This window comes from Oncorhynchus kisutch, linkage group LG19 (genome assembly GCF_002021735.2).
Source record: "Oncorhynchus kisutch isolate 150728-3 linkage group LG19, Okis_V2, whole genome shotgun sequence".
Lineage (NCBI taxonomy): Eukaryota > Metazoa > Chordata > Actinopteri > Salmoniformes > Salmonidae > Oncorhynchus > Oncorhynchus kisutch.
This window is the reverse complement of record NC_034192.2, coordinates 5,808,635-5,829,341: the sequence shown is the minus strand read 5'-3', so window position 1 is coordinate 5,829,341 and position 20,707 is coordinate 5,808,635. Positions and strand designations below refer to the sequence as shown.

General features: G+C 41.3%; 1 protein-coding gene across 3 annotated transcripts in view; it reads left to right on the top strand.

Annotated features, from left to right (window-relative positions):
- The window catches only part of LOC109910046 (transmembrane and coiled-coil domain protein 3), a 38,994-nt gene that overhangs the window by 10,050 nt on the left and 8,237 nt on the right, over positions 1–20,707 (top strand). The window contains exon 1 of one of the 3 annotated variants that reach the window (XM_031798226.1): positions 8,187–8,274. The exons of 1 other annotated variant lie outside the window; for it this stretch is intronic. Coding sequence is in view for 1 of the 2 variants with exons in the window: in XM_031798224.1 (XP_031654084.1) it covers positions 9,128–9,199 (72 nt within the window). In the remaining variant the exon portion in view is untranslated. Of the gene's footprint in view, positions 1–8,186; positions 8,275–8,949; positions 9,200–20,707 lie in introns of those variants that run through there. One more of the 3 variants, XM_031798224.1, reaches the window with a different exon arrangement.

Genomic DNA, 20,707 nt, shown 5'->3' with positions numbered 1-20,707 from the left:
ACAGAGACCCAGACAGTGTGTGACCTAATCTGGCCCTGGCGTCTCTCTGAGTCACACAGGAAGGAGAAGGGCCAGAGTTCCTCAGAGCAGTCTATTCCAATGCCTTACCAGGGGGAATCGTCTGTTCGTTTCGATTTCCTTGTTCTTCGTAAGATTATCACACAATCACCCACGCACAAACACAGAGGGCAGCTTTGAGGTCAGTTACGAGCCAGTATGACTCTTGTAGAGGCTTCATTAGGATCCCATTAAAACATTCCAGATCTCTACATCAACATTCCATAACTCTACCTACATTTTCTGTTCCGGAACCATGTGGGAAGGTAGAGGTCAGATTGGGGTGACGTCTGGGACAGAGACAGGAAGTGGCACAGGAAGTGTAGAATGAACACAACGTCAGGGGGAAATGAAACAATGGCAGTCTTTGCGATAAACACCACTCGTACGCGCACACACCAGATGAACTATAGCCCACGGTCTCTCTATGCAAAGTCAATATTAATAAACTGGACAATCTTATCTTTCAGAGTAATTGGATTATCAACTCAAAAGAAATGGACTATCAAGCGAGACCACTAGTGCCATTTAGATAAGATGTTGCGGCAAAGGAGAGAGTGTGTATTTATAAAGAGCGAACACACTGCAGGTAGTTCAGCTCTCAGAGGGATGAGACTTCTGTCTGATTAATTCAGAAAGCAGCAGAAAAGGAGAGGGAGAGAGAGAGCGGCGCAAGGAACTAAACAGTGACTTGGTTTTGCAGTTGAGACCAGTGGAAAAGCTGTATTAGAGTTCCATGTCTGGAGAACTTCTGATTAGTGCTCTGATCATTGTGAGTTATATGAGCAGACTGTGTGTGTTTGCGTGCGTGTGTGTGTGCGTGTGTGTGTGCGTGCGTGTGTGTGTGCTTGTGTGCGTGTGCAGCATGCATCGGTGTTTGTTCTAAAGCTATTCCCCCTGGGCACACATGGTGCTCCAAGCCAAATCAATGCAGCCAAACACCAATTTAGACCAAATGAACGTTCCATTCCTCATTATAAATCAAACACATTTGAACTAATCAACAGGCCTACATAGGTGATAATGGAATAGAAGTGGATTAGTTAAATGGTCTGAGCAAAGCAGCGAGATCTGTCCCCAATCCCTGTACCCTCTACCTCTCTGACCTTATTTATAATACTAATAATAATAATAATTTGGTGGGGGCTTATATTTGTCCTATTTCATGTACAAGTGTTTATTATACGCGTGTGTGAATTGGAAATGTGTTTTTTTGCATATCCTAAGTCCCCCTGGGAAACCCTCGGAGAGTGGGGTCATGGCCAGGGTCTGCCAGTGACCCTGGAGCAATTAGGGTTAAGTGCCTTGCTCAAGGACACATCGACAGATTTTTTACCTCGTCGGCTCTGGGATTCTAACTAGTCACTAGGATACCTGCCGCCTCAAGAAGTCCATTTTGTGTTTATAGTACGGAAAAAGATGGAAGCAATATGGTTGAAGCTCCCATAAACCCATTTGAAGGCTTGTTGCTTACCTGGTTTCTTCAGATCTGCCAACAGTGAAGGGGCTAGGTGGGGCCAGGCTAGGGGCTGTTTTCAGCCTGTGTTGAGAGTGACAAGGTAAAGAAGAAATGATGACTTCTCTCCTGGTGGAATTGTACTGTCTCTGGCTGCAGTATTTCTGATACGCAACATGTAAATAACTTATTAATGATTCCCCCCCACCAAATGTATCAACATATTCTCCCTTCTCCAATTGACTCCGTATCTAATGGATGAATTACTCCAGAGCCAGATTCCATCGGATCCCATCTTGGCACTCATGCCACCCCTCTCTGTGCCCACCGTGCCCTCTGTGCCAGGTGATGTTCTCTCCCTCCAAGCTGATTCATTCAGTCTTGGAACGTCTACCTGTAACCGGCCCGGTCGTTGTGGCCATTAACGGCTGTGTGACTCTCTCTTTCTATTGGCAACCAGAGGAGCTGCTCTCATTCTGCCAGCCCAGTCTTACCGGGACACATCTGACTCCACAGGCACTTTGGGATTTTAGGGTATCAATGCAGGGTGTGTGTGTTACTCACACTTTTAAGCAGTACCTTCACACATTCATTCAGTGTATGAAGATACAATCCGATCGTCATTATCTGTCGGCCTCAAATCAATTAACACTAATACATTTTATTTGATATATTCCCACCTTGGCTACCATTTTAATATACTGTGTGTGTGTGTGTGTGTGTTAACTGACATCCACCTGTATACAGTGTGTGCAGTTCAGGGCAATCCTTATTTTCTTTCTGCCTAACAGTATAACTTTAGACCGTCCCCTCGCCCATACCCAGGCGCGAACCAGGGACCCTCTACACACATCAACTACAGTCACCCACGAAGCATCGTTACCCATCGCTCCACAAAAGCCGCGGCCCTTGCAGAGCAAGGGGAACTACTACTTCAAGGTCTCAGAGCAAGTGATGTCACCGATTGAAACGCTATTTAGCACGCACCGCTAACTAAGCTAGCCGTTTCACATCCGTTACACTCACCCCCCTTTTGACCTCCTCCTTTTTTCCGCAGCAACCAGTGATCCGGGTCAACACCATCAATGTAACAGTATAACTTTAGACCGTCCCCTCGCCCATACCCGGGCGCGAACCAGGGACCCTCTGCACACATCAACAACAGTCACCCACGAAGCATCGTTACCCATCGCTCCACAAAAGCCGCGGCCCTTGCAGAGCAAGGGGAACTATTTTTATTTTATTTTAAAATTGTATTTATTTTTTATTTTACTTATTTATTTATTTTAATAACAAATCAATACATAAAGCACATGAGGGAACACAAGCATACATAGATTACAAACAACAGACAATCGAGCTAGGGGCGGGGCTGGGGGCGGGGCTAGGGGGTACAATATCACATTACAATTACACAAGGACCTTAAGGGACATGCATATACTTACAATTCTAACAGCTTTTTTGTTAGTAGAGCATTTAACCGTCTTAAAATACAGTTCAATTTCTTTTTGTAGGGTACGATAATTTGGTTTTCTGTTTGTAAATTTACATTTGTGTATATGAAATTTGGCCAAAAGAATAATGAAATTAATTACATAAAAATGATTCCGCTTATTTCTATTGTATGTAAAGAATCCAAACAGTACATCTCTCCACAATAGTGTAAAATCTTCATAAATGTGTTCAATTATAAACCTACTGATGTCTTGCCACAGTTTTCTTACATGCATACAAATGCCAAAAAAGATGCAAAACTGTTTCTGGGTGGTCATTACAAAAGGAGCAATTTGAGTTGATGTTTTCCTTAAACTTCTTCATATAGTGGTTGGCAGGATAATATTTATGAATCATTTTAAAGCAAACTTCCTTAATTTTGTTAACAAGTAGGTATGTGTGTGGCAACATCCAAACTTTTTTCCAACAGATATTATCAATAAATCCATTCTAATAAGGCATGACATAAGGTATAGATACAACATCCTGCTGAAACAAGGATCGTATCGCTCTGTTGTTGAATGGACCAAAAGAGAAACAAATCTTTCCTACTGATGAGTCAACAGGGTCAATAGAAGGTAGGCTCTGAGGGTCAGGTCTTGACATGTTCCTGAATAACATAGCAACACCTGAGGGAATGGCATCTAAAACAATTGCAAAATATTTAGGTGTTACAGGGACCGTGTAAAGTGATAAGAATTCTTTATAACTGAGTAAAAGACCCTCTGCATTTACCAGTTGGCTCACCAATAGGATATTATTTCGGAACCAATATTCTAAAAACAGAGAGGTATTTTTATACAATATATCCCGATTATTCCATATATAATATATGTGTGGAGAAAAATTGTGTTTATAAATTAAGGACCATGACAAGAAAACCTGCCAATGAAAAGCAGAGAGTTTCACTGGAACTTTGTCAATATTATAATTGCAAAACAACATGAAGTTAAGGCCACCAAAAGTAGAGAAGATATGATGAGGAATAAAATTCCAGATAGAAGTGGGTCTTCTTAGGAATTGTTTTATCCAATTGATCTTAAAAGTATTATTTAAAGTAGTAAAGTCCAGAAAATTCAGCCCACCATTCTCATAAGTGTTCATTACAACAGTTTTCCTAATGTAATGGGTACGGTTTCTCCAAAGAAAGTTGAAAAGCATCTGGTCTATCTCCTTGCTTGTTTTACAGGCAAGATATAAAGATAGAGCACCATATGTTAGTCTAGAGATACCTTCAGCCTTGGTTATTAGGACTCTACCTTTTAAAGATAAGTCCCTCTGTAGCCATTGATTTAGCTTCTTCTGGGTTTTTTAATAAGAGGGTTAAAATTTAGTAAGCCTCTAGACTTCTGATCCTTTGTAATGGTTATGCCTAAATATGTAAGTTCTTCTTTTACTGGAATACCATAATATGAAGGTGTCACACAATCTTTGACAGCTAAGAGTTCACATTTATTAATGTTAAGGCATAGACCAGACGCTTTGGAAAAGGATTGTATCACATTGATCGATATGGGAATTTGGTTAGCGTCTTTCAGAAAAAGTGTAGTATCGTCAGCCAGCTGGCTTATAATAATTTCTTTACCAGCTATGGAAATACCTTGTACAGGACTATTATTTAAAGCATTTTCAAGAAGTTGGGTGATTAATAAAAACAGGTACGGAGAGATAGGACAACCTTGCCTAATTCCTCTCTTTAACTCAAATCTAGGTGAGGTGCCATATTTCAATTTGATAGAGCTGTTACCGTTTGCATAGAGAGTCTTAATAGCCTTACAGAAAAAATCCCCAAAGCCAAGTCTCTCAAGGGAGTGGAAGAGAAACTGATGCTCTACTGTGTCAAATGCTTTATAAAAATCTAAAAATAATATGAAGCTATCCTCAGTTATTAGGTCTGAGTAGTCAAGTACGTCTAATACTAGTCTGACATTGTTAGAAATATGTCTGTTCCTCATGAAGCCAGACTGTGTTTCATCAATGATTGCATCCAGGACTTCCTTAATTATTTTTGCAAGTAGTGAGGCTAATATCTTATAGTCATTATTAAGAAGACAAATTGGACGCCAGTTATCGATGAGCAGCACTTCTTTTTTAGGTTTAGGTATCAGTGTTATTAAACCCTGACTCATTGAGGAGGGAGAACATTGTTTTTAATACTCTGTAAAAAGACTTCAAATAGGAAGGGAGCTACTTGTTCAGAAAATAATTTGTAAAATTCTGATGTAATTCCATCAAACCCTGGTGATTTATTGTTCTTTAGATGTTTGATATACTCTATAATCTCTTCAACTTTGATGGGTTCATCACACTGTTTAGATTCTATATCACTGATAGAGTGATATAGAAGTGAGTTAAAAAACATATCTCTGGATTCCTGACAGTACGTAGAGCTATACAATTTTCTGTAAAAATTGCTACAGTATTTAGCAATGAATTTTTGGTCATCTGTAATAACACCATCAATGTTTAACTTATGGATAGTGTTATTTTTAGAGTGAAATTTCTCAAGTCTAAAGAAATAGGATGAATTCTGTTCTCCCTCCTCAATCCATTTTTTCCTAGATCTAATAAAGGCTCCTTCTGCTTTTAATTGATATATATTATCCAGTTTATTTTGTAACTCAATTAGTTCCATCTTCTCCTCCCCCGAGAGGTCGGCTGGGGACCTCTGAGAAAGGGAAGTTATCTTAATGATCACCTTTTCCTCCTCAGCTCTTCTGGTCTTAGCAAGAAGAGCTGAGGAGGAAAAGGTGATCATTAAGAAAAGGGGAACTACTATTTCAAGGTCTCAGAGCAAGTGACGTCACCGATTGAAACGCTATTTAGCGCGCACCGCTAACTAAGCTAGCCGGTTCACATCCGTTACACATACACTTAGGTTGGAGTCAATAAAACTTGTTTTTCAACCACACTACAAATTTCTTGTGAACAAACAATAGTTTTGGCAAGTCAGTTAGGACATCTACTTTGTGCATGACACAAGTAATTTTTCCAACAATTGTTCACAGCCAGATTATTTCACTTATAATTCACTGTATCACAATTCCAGTGGGTCAGAAGTTTACATACACTAAGTTGACTGTGACTTTAAACAGCCTGGAAAATTCCAGAAAATGATGTCATGGCTTTAGAAGCTTCTAATAGGCTAATTGACATAATTTGAGTCAATTAGAGGTGTACCTGTGGATGAATTTGCAACTGCACATAGGGACAAAGATCGTAATTTTTTGAGAAATGCCCTCTGGTCTGATGAAACAAAAATATAACTGTTTGGCCATAATGACCATCTTTATGTTTGGAGGAAAAAGGGGGAGGCTTGCAAGCCAAAGAACACCATCCCAAATGTGAAGCACGGGGGTGGCAGCATCATGTTTTGGGGGTGCTTTGCTGCAGAAGGGACTGGTGCACTTCACAAACTAGATGGCATCACGAGGAAGGGAAATGATGTGGATATAGTGAAGCAACATCTCAAGACATCAGGAAGTTAAAGTTTGGTTGCAAATGGGGTCTTCCAAATGGACAATGACCCCAAGCATACTTCCAAAGTTGTGGAAAAATAGCTTAAGGACAACAAAGTCAAGGTATTGGAGTGGCCATCACAAAGCCCTGACCTCAATCCTATAGGAAATGTGTGGGTAGAACTGAAAAAGCATGTGCTAGCAAGGAGGCACACAAACCTGACTCAGTTACACCAGCTATGTCAGGAGGAATGGGCCAAAATTAACCCAACTTATGGTGGGAAGCTTGTGGAAGGCTACCCGAAACGTTTGACTCAAGTTAAACAATTTAAAGGCAATGTTAGCAAATACTAATTGAGTGTATGTAAATTTCTGACTCACTGGGAATGTGATGAAAGAAATAAAAGCTGAAACAAATAATTCTCTCTACTATTATTCTGACATTTCACATTCTTAAAATAAAGTGGTGATCCTAACTTACCTAAAACAGGGAATTTTTACTATGATTAGGAGTTGTGAAAAACGGAGTTTAAATGTATTTGGCTAAAGTGTATGTAAACTTCAGACTTCAACTGTATGTGTGTGTTTGCTTACTGATCAGGTATGATATAGCTGGTTTACCTTGTGAAGGCGACGTGGGGGTCTGAAAGGTGGGAGACTGCATATGAATAAGCTGAGGATTAAATGTCCTGTTCCGTTTATGGACAGTAAAATAACAACAACCTCCTGGGCCTGGGTCACATGACACAGCTACTGGACTCATCTGCTAGCCAGCAGTACTGTGGGCTGCCAACTGTGTCTTTAAAAATGGATGACACAATAAAAGAGATATCCTTATTGAATTATTTATGTGGACCTTTATCCTTGGAGACAAGGGTGGGATATCCACTACCTCTTCCAAAGGGTGACATGCTTAGGCCAAGGCTACCTCGCTGTAGAAATTCTCTATTTTTATCAGCTGTCTTACCAAGCCGATCTCCGTAGCACACATGCATGCAGTGAAGCACCTACATGGGGCGCTGTTGAGGCTTCTGTGGAAAGATGTGGCAGTATTGTTATTTACATTTTTTTACATGGCGGAACACAAGTATATATAAATAATATACAAAGAACATTTGGGCTAGGGGGCGGGGCTAGGGGGCGGGGCTAGGGGGTACAATATCACATTACACAAGGACCTTAAGAAACATACATACACTTATAATTCTAACAGCTTTTTTGTTAGTAGAGTATTTAATTGTCATAAAATAAAGTTCAATTAATTTTTTAAGGTAAGAAATGTGGTATTTTGTTTGTAAATTTACATTTGTGACTATGAAATTTGGGATAAAGAATAATGAAATGAATTACATACAATTGTTCAACTTATTTCTATCATAGGTAAAGAATCCAAGCAGTACATCTCTCCACAATAGTGTAAAATCTTTGTAAATTTGTTCAAATATAAATCTACTGATGTCTTGCCACAGTTTTACATGACTTACATGAATACATTGCCAAAAAAAGATGCAACGCCGTTTCTGGGTGGTCATTACAAAAGGTACAATCTGAGTTTTTTTTTTTTTACTTCTTCATATAGAAGTTGGCAGGATAATATTGATGAATAATTGTCCTTAATTTTGTTAACAAGTAGGTATGTGTGTGGCAACATCCAACCTTTTCCCCCACAGATATTATCAATAAAACCGTTCCAATAAGGCATGACATATTACAACATCCTGCTGAAACAAGGTTCGTATCGCTCTGTTGCTGAATGGACCAGAAGAGAAACAAATCTCAAGTCAACAGGTCAACAGGGTTAATGGAAGGTAGGTTCTGAGGGTCAGGTCTTGGCGCGTTCCTGAATAATAATGAATAATAACTGGCATCTAAAACTATTTCAAAATCTTTAGGTGTTACAGGGACCGTGTAAAGTTATAAGAATTCCTTATAACTAAGAAAAAATACCCTCTGCATTTACCAGTTGGCTCGCCAATAGGATATTATTTCGGAACCAATACTCTAAAAACAAAGACGTGCCAGTCACAGACAGGTGCAGCGCGCTGATGATATCAGTTATCAGGGAGGTCATGAGGCGCGGCCACGGTGTCTTGGACTGTGCTAAATAGACATTTCGCACTCGGTGGAAAATGACCCCGAACTTCATCGTATCTAGTGCTATATTCATTCGACTTGCCATTAGTAAAATGTTATGTCGTCCCATGGGCAGCAACATGTGTATGGGGAGACTGACATTTGAGGCCTTCTCTCCATTTCTAGGCTATTTACTATATATTCGTATTTCTAATCGTGGATGGTTGTTCATTTCAAAATAGGCAACACACTCACCTAGCTCAACTCTGGCTACAGTTACAAATATAGATTTTAGATAAATGACTGTGAGGTTCATTCATCGTGATAACGGGTTAATTATATGGGCAAATCATAATTGTGTCGGTTAAATATATAAATTAATTTAGTAGTGGGAGGAGTCTAGTGGCTTCGCACTCGGTCCTGTGCTTCGGAAGCAGATTACCTCCAGAAGACCCTGATCACCCGTAGTGAGTGACAGTGATGAGTGACAGCTCTCGGACGGGGACGACGTGAGCACGATGGACAGTTTGTAACTTTGCCTTTGTAGGGGAACGTCAAGTCCACATTCACGGACCAAACTACGGGACTATGCCCAGTGCCGATACCGTTGTGGATAAAAGTTTATCAGAAGTAGAGAGATATAACATCTGCGGCGAAATGGTAAATATGCCTTCCTGGTCACATCGTCTGCGGAATGACAGTGACTTGCTGTAACGTATCTGACTGCGTCTGTAGAGCTAGCCAACATTTGTCACGTTTGATATTCGGTAGTATACTAGCACTTCTTCGTGGCGGTTGTAGTGTACAATATCGGTAATATGTATAATCTATGTTGTTAGCGAGAGTAGCAACAACCAGTTGTCTCTATGCGAATTATCCCAACTAACCGTAGCTAACAAAGTATTTGGGCCATAGTTTATCCGTGACTGAGTCGAGTTCGGAACCGTTCCATCGTGCAGCGCAGTCCCAAGTGTTGGGGCGACTTGATTTGGAAATTATGTGCACCGTATCCATTACATCATGTGAGACGTTGTAGTTAATTGCAACAGGACATGTTTAGGAATCTACTTTAGGAATAATTTCAGATCATTCCATAGTTAGACAGGCTGTTTGTAAATTGTGGTCATTTATTGCTTTAGATTTTTTTGGTATCTAGCCAACACATGTCTAACTGAATTTGTTATTTATACACTCAGTGTTTGTATCTGTTGTTTTGACAGCCAGGTATAAACCGGTTAGTCAATGATTTGTACTGCTGGGCAGGTGTTTCATTGACGGCAACAGCAGCTCTTTTCACAAAACACAACTTTGCGTACGACCTCTGTCAAGTGCTCGTCCATGAACACAACAACTGTTGAACAAATTTACGAAGTAGATTCTATTCATTCGTTTTCTTTACCTTAGCGGTTTTGTCGGGAGCAAATGTGCAGCCAGATGTTTGTGGTGGACGTGGCCCCTAAACTCTTTGCTTTATACGGTCATTCCCACTCCATACCATGACCCATTTAGGGGATAGGCTATGCAAAACTAAATCGAGCTATTTATCCTAGTATACGACAAACCACCCCCTCAATTAATGTGTGAAAATGTAAAGAAGTATATGTAGTCAGGGGTCTAGCTGGTATTTAGCTATATATCCCTTATAGAGGGTAGGCATAGGGGAAAGGATGCAGATTTTGTGATGGAGAGTCAAGGGGAAGGCAGGGGGATGGCACTGGCATATTCTATCTGACAGTGGAAACACTTGGTCGGTAACGGTCACTGGAGTGGAAAGGAGCGTTTGGGGGCTCTCGCCAGCCATCCATACGTTAATTTGCGTGGCTGGAGAGTGGCGGCTTGTCCGTGAGTCAACTGGGACGGGATAACCCTGGCTGGAACAGACTACGGAGCAGGGAGAGGAGATGCTGAGAGACAGAACATACTCTTTTCACTCTCCCTAGTACACATGCCCCATATTTTCATTACAGGATAGTTGTTTTTCAGTTTAAAGGAATGTGGCCTAGATTTAACATCCGCATCTAGCATTTACATTTATGGAAGACAAATCCATATGTTGTTGTTATCACTGGTGATGATGACCACACACACACACACACACACGCTGTAGCCAGCTGCACTCGTCAGTGTGTGTCCATTTGGCATCTGTCATATAAAAACGGTGCCCCTCTCCTCTCTGCCCTGCCACCATCCCCACTCATTTATATTTAACTACACACACTGACTGAAGCTGGCACATTTCACTGAATATAAATTGATTTCAGAGAGAGAAAGCTTTCAAACCCTTTACATCAACAGAGATGCTAGAATTGTAATCTGACAAACAGGCAGACGGACAGAGAGACAGACATGCAGACATTGTGATCGATGGAGGGTGTTATTAAGGTTGAATGTTATTTATTCATTAGTGCCTTGCTAGTCTTTCCATCTTAATTACTGAATACACAAAGGTCAGCTCCACCCTGTGTGTATGGTGTAGTGTCGCATAGTGTGTGTGTGTATGGTGAAGTGTCGCATAGTGTGTGTGTGTATATGTATGTAGTGTATATATATGTAGTATAGTGCCGCATGTGTGCCTAATCTATCAGAAGTTTATGGGGAGAATATGCTGTTTCTGTCCTTTCTCCTCTGTTTAACTAGAGAAGGTTTTCCTGCCTTGCTGAGAAAGAGAGGGAGACTTGTAGAAAGAGCAAAGAAGGGATGGGTTGTCTTTTCCTTTCACAACTCCCTGGAAGTCTGCCCTCGGGCAGAGTAAGTTTCTTAAGGCTGTGTTTTTCCCAGCCTGCTCCACTCAAGTACAGACTGGACTTTTACTGCCTGAGGTCTTATTCCAACGAGACACAGGAATAAAAAGAATGTACGGATGGGTTGTGTGTGTGTGGTATGCGTGTATGTGTGTCAGTGAGCGAGTGTATGTGTGAGTTTGTGTGTGTGTTGCTGAGCTGTTTTTGGCAGTGTAGTAACAGGCCATTAAATAGTGTGTTGTGAGCGCAATTTACTGTGGCCCCGGGGCCAGTGCATCGGAGAGAGAAGTGGCTGGTGGCACATTCCAAAGGTGTTAATGGCCGCTTGGTCTTCAGAAATGAGGAAATATCAAGCTAGTTGGATTGACTGCGTTCTGTTATCCTTTTCTATGGTGCCAAAAGTGAGAAAAGGATGGATTGAGGATATATTGGAGATAACAGCCAGCCATTAGAAATATTTAAACTCTCAGAATGCAGGGAAACCAGGCATCATCTTTATAGCAGATTTTGAGAAAGCCTTCAATAAAAGTACGGCTTGAATTTATTTATAAGAGCCTGGATTATTTCAACTTTAGAGAATCGCTTGTAAAATGTAGTATAAAAGTAATGTATAACACTCCTTTATGTAACATTATAAATAATGGTTATTTCTCTGAAAATGTTTTTGTTGTTAGGTGTAAAACAGGGTTGCCCTCTTTCACCATACTTGTTCGCTATGGCCATTGAATTGTTAATTATAAAAATCAGATCCAATGATAAAATGAAAGGGTTAAAAATTAATGGATTAGAAACAAAGGTATCAATATATGCTGATGATTCAAGTTTTTTTTTTGAGTCCACAATCTTCAACCCTGAACAGTCTTATTGAGGACCTGGATAATGTCTCCAGTTTATCTGATTTAAAACCCAACTACTAAGTGTACTTACTATATTACGGATTGGGTCTCTAAAAGTCACAAACTTTAAATTGCGATGTGGTCTTCCAATTACTTGATGGTGCTGTTGATGTTCTTGGGGTATACATTACAGGAAAGTTTAATGATCTTGCAACTCAATTTTGATAGAAAACAGATAGGACCTTGAAACCATGGAAAGGGAAACACCTGTCAGTCTATGAGAAAATTACACTGATTAATTCTCTAGTGATATCACAGTTGACATAGCTATTCATGACTCTACCAACTCCAGGATAATGCTTTTTCAAGTTATATGAGCAAAACATTTCATTTAATTTAGAATGGAAAAACAAGTTAAGGTTAAACTGGTATATTTATATAATGAATTTGAGTTTGGATGGCTAAAATGATTAAATATCAAGGCATTAAACCTCTCTCTTAAAGATTTTATTATACGGAAACAATATCTAAATCCAAACAGGGTTTTCCAGTAAGCTGCTAAAAGAGGCACATCCAATGTTTAAAAGGGGTCTCTGTGCTGTTATACAAATTAAAACTCAATTTCCGATGGATTGACAATGGAACCGTGTTTAAAGTATCTTTTATTTTTAAATGAAGTTATAGAGTTGGCTACAATTCAAATTTTATCCTCCAGAAGAGGCAGAATATATATTACAGCAAATAATATGGTATAACTCCAATGTACTGATGGAGGATGAACCAATTTTCTTGGAGAGAATGTTTAAGGAAGGTACCCTGTTTATGAATGACATTGTAAACAACGACGGTAGAATTATGTCATACAACAAATTAATCCAGGTGAATGGAGATGTCTGCTCAATACAAAATTATAACCAACTCATCGCAGCTCTGCCACAAAAAATGGAAGAGGAAATTACTTGAAAGAGAAAGGAATGAATTATACTGAACAAAAATATAAATGCAACAATTTCATTTTTTTTTACTGAGTTACAGTTCATATAAGGAAATAAGTCAATTTAAATAAACAAATTAGGCCCAAATTGATGGATTTTACATGACTGGGCAGGGGTGCAGCCATGGGTGGGCCAGGGAAGGCATAGGCCCACCCACCAGGGAGCCAGGCCCAGCCAATCATAATGAGTTTTTCCCCACAAAAGTTTTTTTTTTTACAGACTGAAATACTCCTCAGTTTCATCAGCTGTCGAGGTGGCTGGTCTCAGACGATCCCGCAGGTGAAGAAGCAGGATGTGGAGGTCCTGGGCTGGTGTGGTTACACGTGGTCTGCTGTTGTGAAGCCGGTTGGACGTACTGCCAATTTCTCTAAAATGCCATTGGGAGGTGGCTTATGTTAGAGAAATTAACATTAAATTCTCTGGCAACAGCTCTGATGGACATTCCTACAGTCAGCATGCCAATTGCATTCTCCCTCAACTTGAGACATCTGTGGCATTGTGTTGTGGAGAAATGCTCACTAACAGGGATGTAAACAAATTTGTGCACAACATTTGAGAGAAATTTGCTTTTTGTGCGTATGGCCATTTTCTGGGATCTTTAACTTCTTCTTTAACTTCAACACTTTACATGTTACGTTTTATATTTTTGTTCAGTATAATTTGTCTGCCACTAATAAAATCCTAAATGGCTTAAAAATACTATATAAATCGTGAAATGTATCAGTTTCACAGTCAAGAGGGTTGACAACTATGCCACATAAAATTCAAGATAGTTGTGAACAGATTTCCGATGTCCCAATACCATGGCATCGGGATTATGAACTGATATACAGTACAAAACAACAATTGATGCATTAATTAGTTATTTTCAATTTAAGCTATTATATTAAATTCTCGCTACAAACAGAATGCTCAGTATATGGGGTATTCAACAGTCAGACCGGTGCAGACTCTGCCATGCGGAAACAGAATTAGTAGAGCATCTCTCTTGGTACTGTCCATCGTTGGCTTGTTTTTGGAGTCGGGTCGAGGAATGGTTGTTATGCCATAATGTCAGGGTGCTGCTGTCAGTCAATAGGAAATAATATTGTGCTCTTGGGTAAAATGTACATTTATGGGGCAATTTCAGCAGAAAGGTTGCAGGTGGGGAGGTTCAAGTCCCTAGTGAGACACCATGGGATAATGATGGGGAGGTTCAAGTCCTTAGTGAGACACCATGGGATAATGATGGGGAGGTTCAAGTCCCTAGTGAGACACCATGGGATAATGATGGGGAGGTTCAAGTCTCTAGTGAGACATCATGGGAGAATGATGAGGAGGTTCCTAGTGAGACACCATGGGAGAATGATGAGGAGGTTCCTAGTGAGACACCATGGGAGAATGATGAGGAGGTTCCTAGTGAGACACCATGGGAGAATGATGGGGAGGTTCCTAGTGAGACACCATGGGAGAATGATGGGGAGGTTCCTAGTGAGACACCATGGGAGAATGGAGGGATGTATTAGAAGAGGAAATGGTAGAATGGTGATTTACTGGGAGAGATGGGTTGATCTGTGGCTGTCTGAAGGTGGAATTGATTGGAATAATTTTATACACAAATGTACAGTATAAAAGGTCATCCAATCAGGGGTGGGGATGGGATTATTGTATGTTTTGTGTTTCACTATTTATGTTTTGTGTTTTGGTTTCATGCTGTGAGAGGTGTGTGTTGTTCCTGGTGGTTATGAGCGGGGCCTAACCAGAACGCCCACGTTAGTATTGTTGTTGTTTTAAAGAAAAAAATAATTTGATTACATTTTTTTTTTTAAGTCCTCTCAGACCAAATAAAAAAAACAATCATGGCAATAGTTCTACAATAGGTGATTAAATGAGCCAGCCTTAAGGGAACAAGCGCTTGAGTTCTCATTTCATGTTGCAGTTGTTTCAGTCTGGATGCATACAGTATTAATGTCTACAATGAGCCTGCCTTATCTGACCACCTCAATCAGAGAGCCCACATACCTCATACTACTGTCCAATCACCAATCACCACAAATCACTGAAATTAGCTCGGTCTTACCTCTGTGAGAGAAAGGAAGGGCGAAGGAGGGAGAGGGGTAGAGAGAGGGTGGGAGGGAGAGGGGTAGAGAGAGGGTGGGAGGGAGAGGGGTAGAGAGAGGGTGGGAGGGAGAGGGGTAGAGAGAGGGTGGGAGGGAGAGGGGTAGAGAGAGGGTGGGAGGGAGAGGGGTAGAGAGAGGGTGGGAGGGAGAGGGGTAGAGAGAGGGTGGGAGGGAGAGGGGTAGAGAGAGGGTGGGAGGAAGAGGGGTAGAGAGAGGGTGGGAGGAAGAGGGGTAGGGAGAGGGTGGGAGGAAGAGGGGTAGGGTGAGGGGTAGAGAGAGGGTGGGAGGGTGAGGAAAGGCCTCAATGTATTGAATTATGGGTCCCTAGTCTCTGAGATGCTCCATTGGCCATTGTGGTGAGGGGTAGCCTAGCAGCTGTCATTCCCTTCTGTTGTCAGGGAAACCACAGGAGTCTCACCCCTTCCCCACCCCCCCAATCGTATACAGGCTTTGCCGCTGATATCTCTTTCTATGCTCCCCATTCTCTCCCTCTTCCCTTCTCTCCTCTCTCTCTGATGTCTCTGTGCATGAATGATGCTCAAAGGCATTTATTCACTTTGGGGGTGTTGCTCTAAAGCTTCTCTCTCCCTCTCTTTATCCTGTCTCTGCAAGATCAACTGTTCTGCCTCTCTCCCTCTCTCTTTATCCTGTCTCTGCAAGATCAACTGTTCTGCCTCTCTCCCTCTCTTTATCCTGTCTCTGCAAGATCAATTGTTCTGTCTCTCTCTCCCTCTCTCTTTGTCCTGTCTCTGTGACATCAACTGTTCTCTCTCTCTCTGTCTGTCTGTGTACCGTATTCATGGACTCGCCCTGAGTTGTGTGAGTTGGTGGGTAGGATATGGGTTATCCATGGCGTTTGGGCTAGGATCTCTGGGAATGAGGACAGAGTTATAGCCATCGACGAGAGAGCGAGAGTCCTCAGGCAGAGTGGCGTGTTGGAGGAAGAAGAGATGAAGAGGGAATCTAGTCAGAGCAAACAGGGGTTTGATTTAATACACTAAAGTAGCTACTAGCTAGACTTGGCTGAAGATATGTACATATCTGGACCAGGTTGGCAGAATCTTTTTAGGTATTTCTCTCTATCCCTCTATCTTCCCTTCTCTGTGGATCTCTGTCTATGTGTGTGTGTTGTTAGATTAGTGATTGAGCGTGAGCTAAGCCTACAGTGGACAGACACGCACTAACAAACCAACAGAGATGCCGGGTATAGTGAGTAACACAGCCTCGGATTAACACACACATATGCACTCACTCATCAAAAGGATTTTCTGTATCACCGAACTGTCTTTAGATATTATAACACAGGCTCAGAGCTGACTGGATCTTTTTAATCAGTCATTATGAAACCAATCTCTACCTGTAGAAGCTTATGTGATGATGCAAATTGTTGCCGGCCATAATATTGACTCAAGTAATGGCCATACAGCCCAGCTGTCACGTTATAAAGCATTAAACACTCTAGTCTGCTGCCTGCATGCGTGCACACACAGCCTATTCACACCAGTGGAGGCTGCTGAGGGGAGGACGGCTCCTAATAATGGCTGGAATGGTATCAAACACATGGTTTCCATCCATTACACTCCATTCCAGCCATTATTAGGAGCCGTCCTCCCCTCAGCAGCCTCCACTGGTGTGAATAGGCTGGTGTGAATCAGCTGCCCCCCCCCCCCCCCCCCCCCCCCTGATTTACACTCACAGGAATACAGCTGGTTCATATCAGCGAGCTACTTCCACTAGATTAGTGTACCTACTGTACCTACAAACACATTCAGTGCTATTCAGTTACTGTACCATACACACAGCAAAGCTCACAGATTGAGTTGACTAGATCAGTGTAGATTACGTAACACACAGGGGAGTGGTGTGTGTGTGTGTGTGTGTTAACGAGAGCAAGCTAGATCAATTATCTGCCCATTGGTTACACTGACACATTTGCACATGTGGATGCCAAGTCGGTAAACTGCTTTCCTAAGAGCTCTGACACGTGTGTGTGTGTGTGTCCTGTGCCTGCCATGTGCTGCGCAGTACGATGTGTTTGTCATCAGAACTCCAAAGATGGACAGTCTGTGTTGTGTGAGTGCGTCCATGAATCCACATAAGTCCACCGAATCTGTTACCTTTTCTTCTGAACTATCTGTTGCGATCGGGAGAGTGGGCCATCAGTTATTGTTTATAGTTATTACTGCAGAGCGCGCGGTTTGGAGCGCACGCTTCAGACCTATTGTTTAATGTAAATGGTCAATGATCACGGCCCTGCAGATCATCACAGGACAATTATGCCATCGACATATGGTTAATATGTAATGAAATTACATGTACATATGAAGACAAACTTGAAAGGGTTAAATATGAAACATCATTGTTTGCTGAACTGATCAATTCTGATATCAAACTGATGGGGATTATAGATTGAATAACCGATCACTGATTGAATCATTATTTCTCATGATTATGATGAATATTATGACTCAAGGATGATTCCTATTGACCTCTTAATGAACTGAATTGCTGAATCACCTAAGTATGTTAATAATGAATGAATGATTGTTATGATTTGATTATGAATTTGATTGGATACATGTTATTTATTCAGGTTTCCTTTGTTATGCACCACAGAATACCCAGTAAATATACCACTTTATGGCTGAAGGATTTCCTGCCTCAGTCCATTCCTCTGTCACCTGACCCGTGAACACCCCTTCACCTTCACTGGCAGTCATCCTACCTGTCCAGCTACCCACACAGATTCCACTAATCTTTCAGGCGTACAGAGGCCCATTATCAGCAACCATCACTCCTGTGTTCCAATGGCATGTTGTGTTAGCTAATCCAAGTTTATCATTTTAAAAGGCTAATTGATCATTAGAAAACCCTTTTGCAATTATGTTAGCACAGCTGAAACTGTTGTCCTGATTAAAGAAGCAATAAAACTGGCCTTCTTTAGACTAGTTGAGTATCTGGAGCATCAGCATTTGTGGGTTCGATTACAGTCTCAAAATGGCCGGAAACAAAGACCTTTCTTCTGAAACTCGTCATTCTATTCTTGTTCTGAGAAATGAAGGCGAGAAATTGTCAAGAAAGATGCTGGCCTTCTAGGCAGAGCTGCAAAGAAAAAGCCATATCTCAGACAGGGCAATAAAAATAAAAGATTAGATGGGCAAAAGAACACAGACACTGGACAGAGGAAAGCCTAGAAAGCCAGCATCCCGGAGTCGCCTCTTCACTGTTGACGTTGAGACTGGTGTTTTGCGGGTACTATTTAAGGAAGCTACATTACAACAGGATTCACTGTTACACTTCAACTCTTCTCCTACTCTCTTTCTATCTATCCCTCTTCTCTCTCTTTCTTTAGGCCTAAATCAATAAGATTACATGGTTACACTTGTTCAACTCTTCTCCTACTCTATCCACCCTTCACTTCTTTCTCTTTTTATAGCCGTCCCTCTCTTCTCTCTCCATCTCTTTATCCTCACCCACCTCCCTCCATCTCTATGTGCTCATCCTTTTATTTCTATCCTCTTCTCTCTCCATCTAAAATAGTGTGTTTGTTGAGGGTGGTGGCTGCTGCGTAATATTTGGCTCTGGAAAAAAAAAGAGATTAAATGTCAGATGACAGAAAGGAGACGATTACATCTTTTCAGGCTTTTCTGGTGAAGAGTTCCTGCCCCCCCCCCCCCTGTGGACTGCGTGTGTATATTGTTCTCTGGGTGACTGTTTAGTCATAGTAGAGCTCTCCATTTTGTAAATTGATGTTAAAGGTCCTTCTCAATATCCATCAACTCATTTCTGGGTAACAATTAAAATACCTTACTGTGATTTGTTTTCAATTAAAATTGCCCCCCAAAAATTTGTGGGGAGGGGAAAACTAGCTTTTATTGGCAGAGAGGTTTGGAATTCTCTTTCTTATTAGTCTATTAACTAATTAGAGCTTGGTGATGTCACCAGTCAGGCCAAAACTCCATCCCACTAAAACAGGTTGAAATATATCTTTTTAAACAGCTCTTACACTAAAAGGACATTAACATAATTTTCACAGTATTATTCCAACCTCATAGTTTGGAAATAAATATAAAATAGGAAAATCTCGTTTTTGACCATACTGGGCCCTTAACACTCTATTGATTTTTCTAGGATGGATCTCTCTCTTTTTTCACCTCCTCTCTCACGTACTCTCTCTCTCTCTGTTACATGACATTCTCTCCATCTCCCTCCATCTGAGTGCTGACACAGTCCTTGGCATGGCTTTGGGGACTCTACCCTCTTTACGTCTCTATACGAGTGTGTGTTTATATACTTGGCCCTTAGCAGTGAGATATTGAGGGCTGTGCTCTACTTGCTTGGGGCCTGGTAAACCACCCTAAATGATTAATTAGAGACACATACTCCTCTCCGGGATGCGTCCAAGTCGGTGCTATTGTGACCTCTGGGGCTGATGTGCTCCACTGCAGGCCCGCTAAAGGCTCATCATTTATCTGTACACTTAACAAGACAGAGAAACTGGAGGAGTTTGTTATCTCTAGCTTAGAAATTGGCTTTCATACTTTGATCTCTATTTCTCACGGTCTCTCTCGTTCTCTTTCATGTTTTTTTTTCATGTTTTCTTGTTTCTTTTCTTGTTTCTGGTTGTCTTTTTTGTTTTGTTTTGTTTCTTGTTTTCTTCCTCATTCTCTCTGCTGGAACATTGTCAAAGAAAGTGTGCTTCCCAGGAGGGATGACTCCCTGACACACGGTCACACACACACACGTCCTAACCCTCTGTCACTTCAGTGTTTAGCCGGATTATATGGAAATACAAGTGGTGATTCTCTCCACTCATACACAGGGGAGTGGGCAAGAGGAGAGCAGCTCAGTGTAGCATAAATACCATAAACACTCTTCCATCATATGGTACAGTCTGTGGATATCCTGTCCTGTGTTACCCGCATTCACTATGTGTGTTTAGTGTATACACTGCAGGTCAGGGCATGTAGCAGTAACCCAGGTATGTTTAACTTCTGGAGCCCAGCCTTATATTAGCCCAGCCCAGGGGTTGACCTGGTTTACTAGTACGTGTGTGTGAGTGCTCGTTGAGTGTAAAACCAAAGGTAAAGCTGCTGCAGGACCATAAATGTAATCAGAATTCCTTTGTCTTTGACATTTGCCTAAAGTCTGATAAGAGCAGGACTCTGGGTGTTTTCTATGGTGCTGTGCAGGACACACGCACACACACAGAGCGAGAGAGAGAGAGAGAGTGTTTCTCCCTGAAGTGTGTGCTGATTTGCAGACCGCAGAGCGAATCAGTTTGGTTGGGTCTGGGATCTGGTCAAAACCGGTTCTGCTCAAATCAACTCATTAACTTCACACTAAACTGTATTATTCTATTCAGATATACGCTTGGGGGCGTGGTTACAAACTCAGACCAGCAACCAACTGAATATTTCCCGTCCTTAAATTGTTATTTACTCATACCAGGCGAGTCTGTGGCAGTGCTTGACTTGGACTGAAATAGGTTCCGATA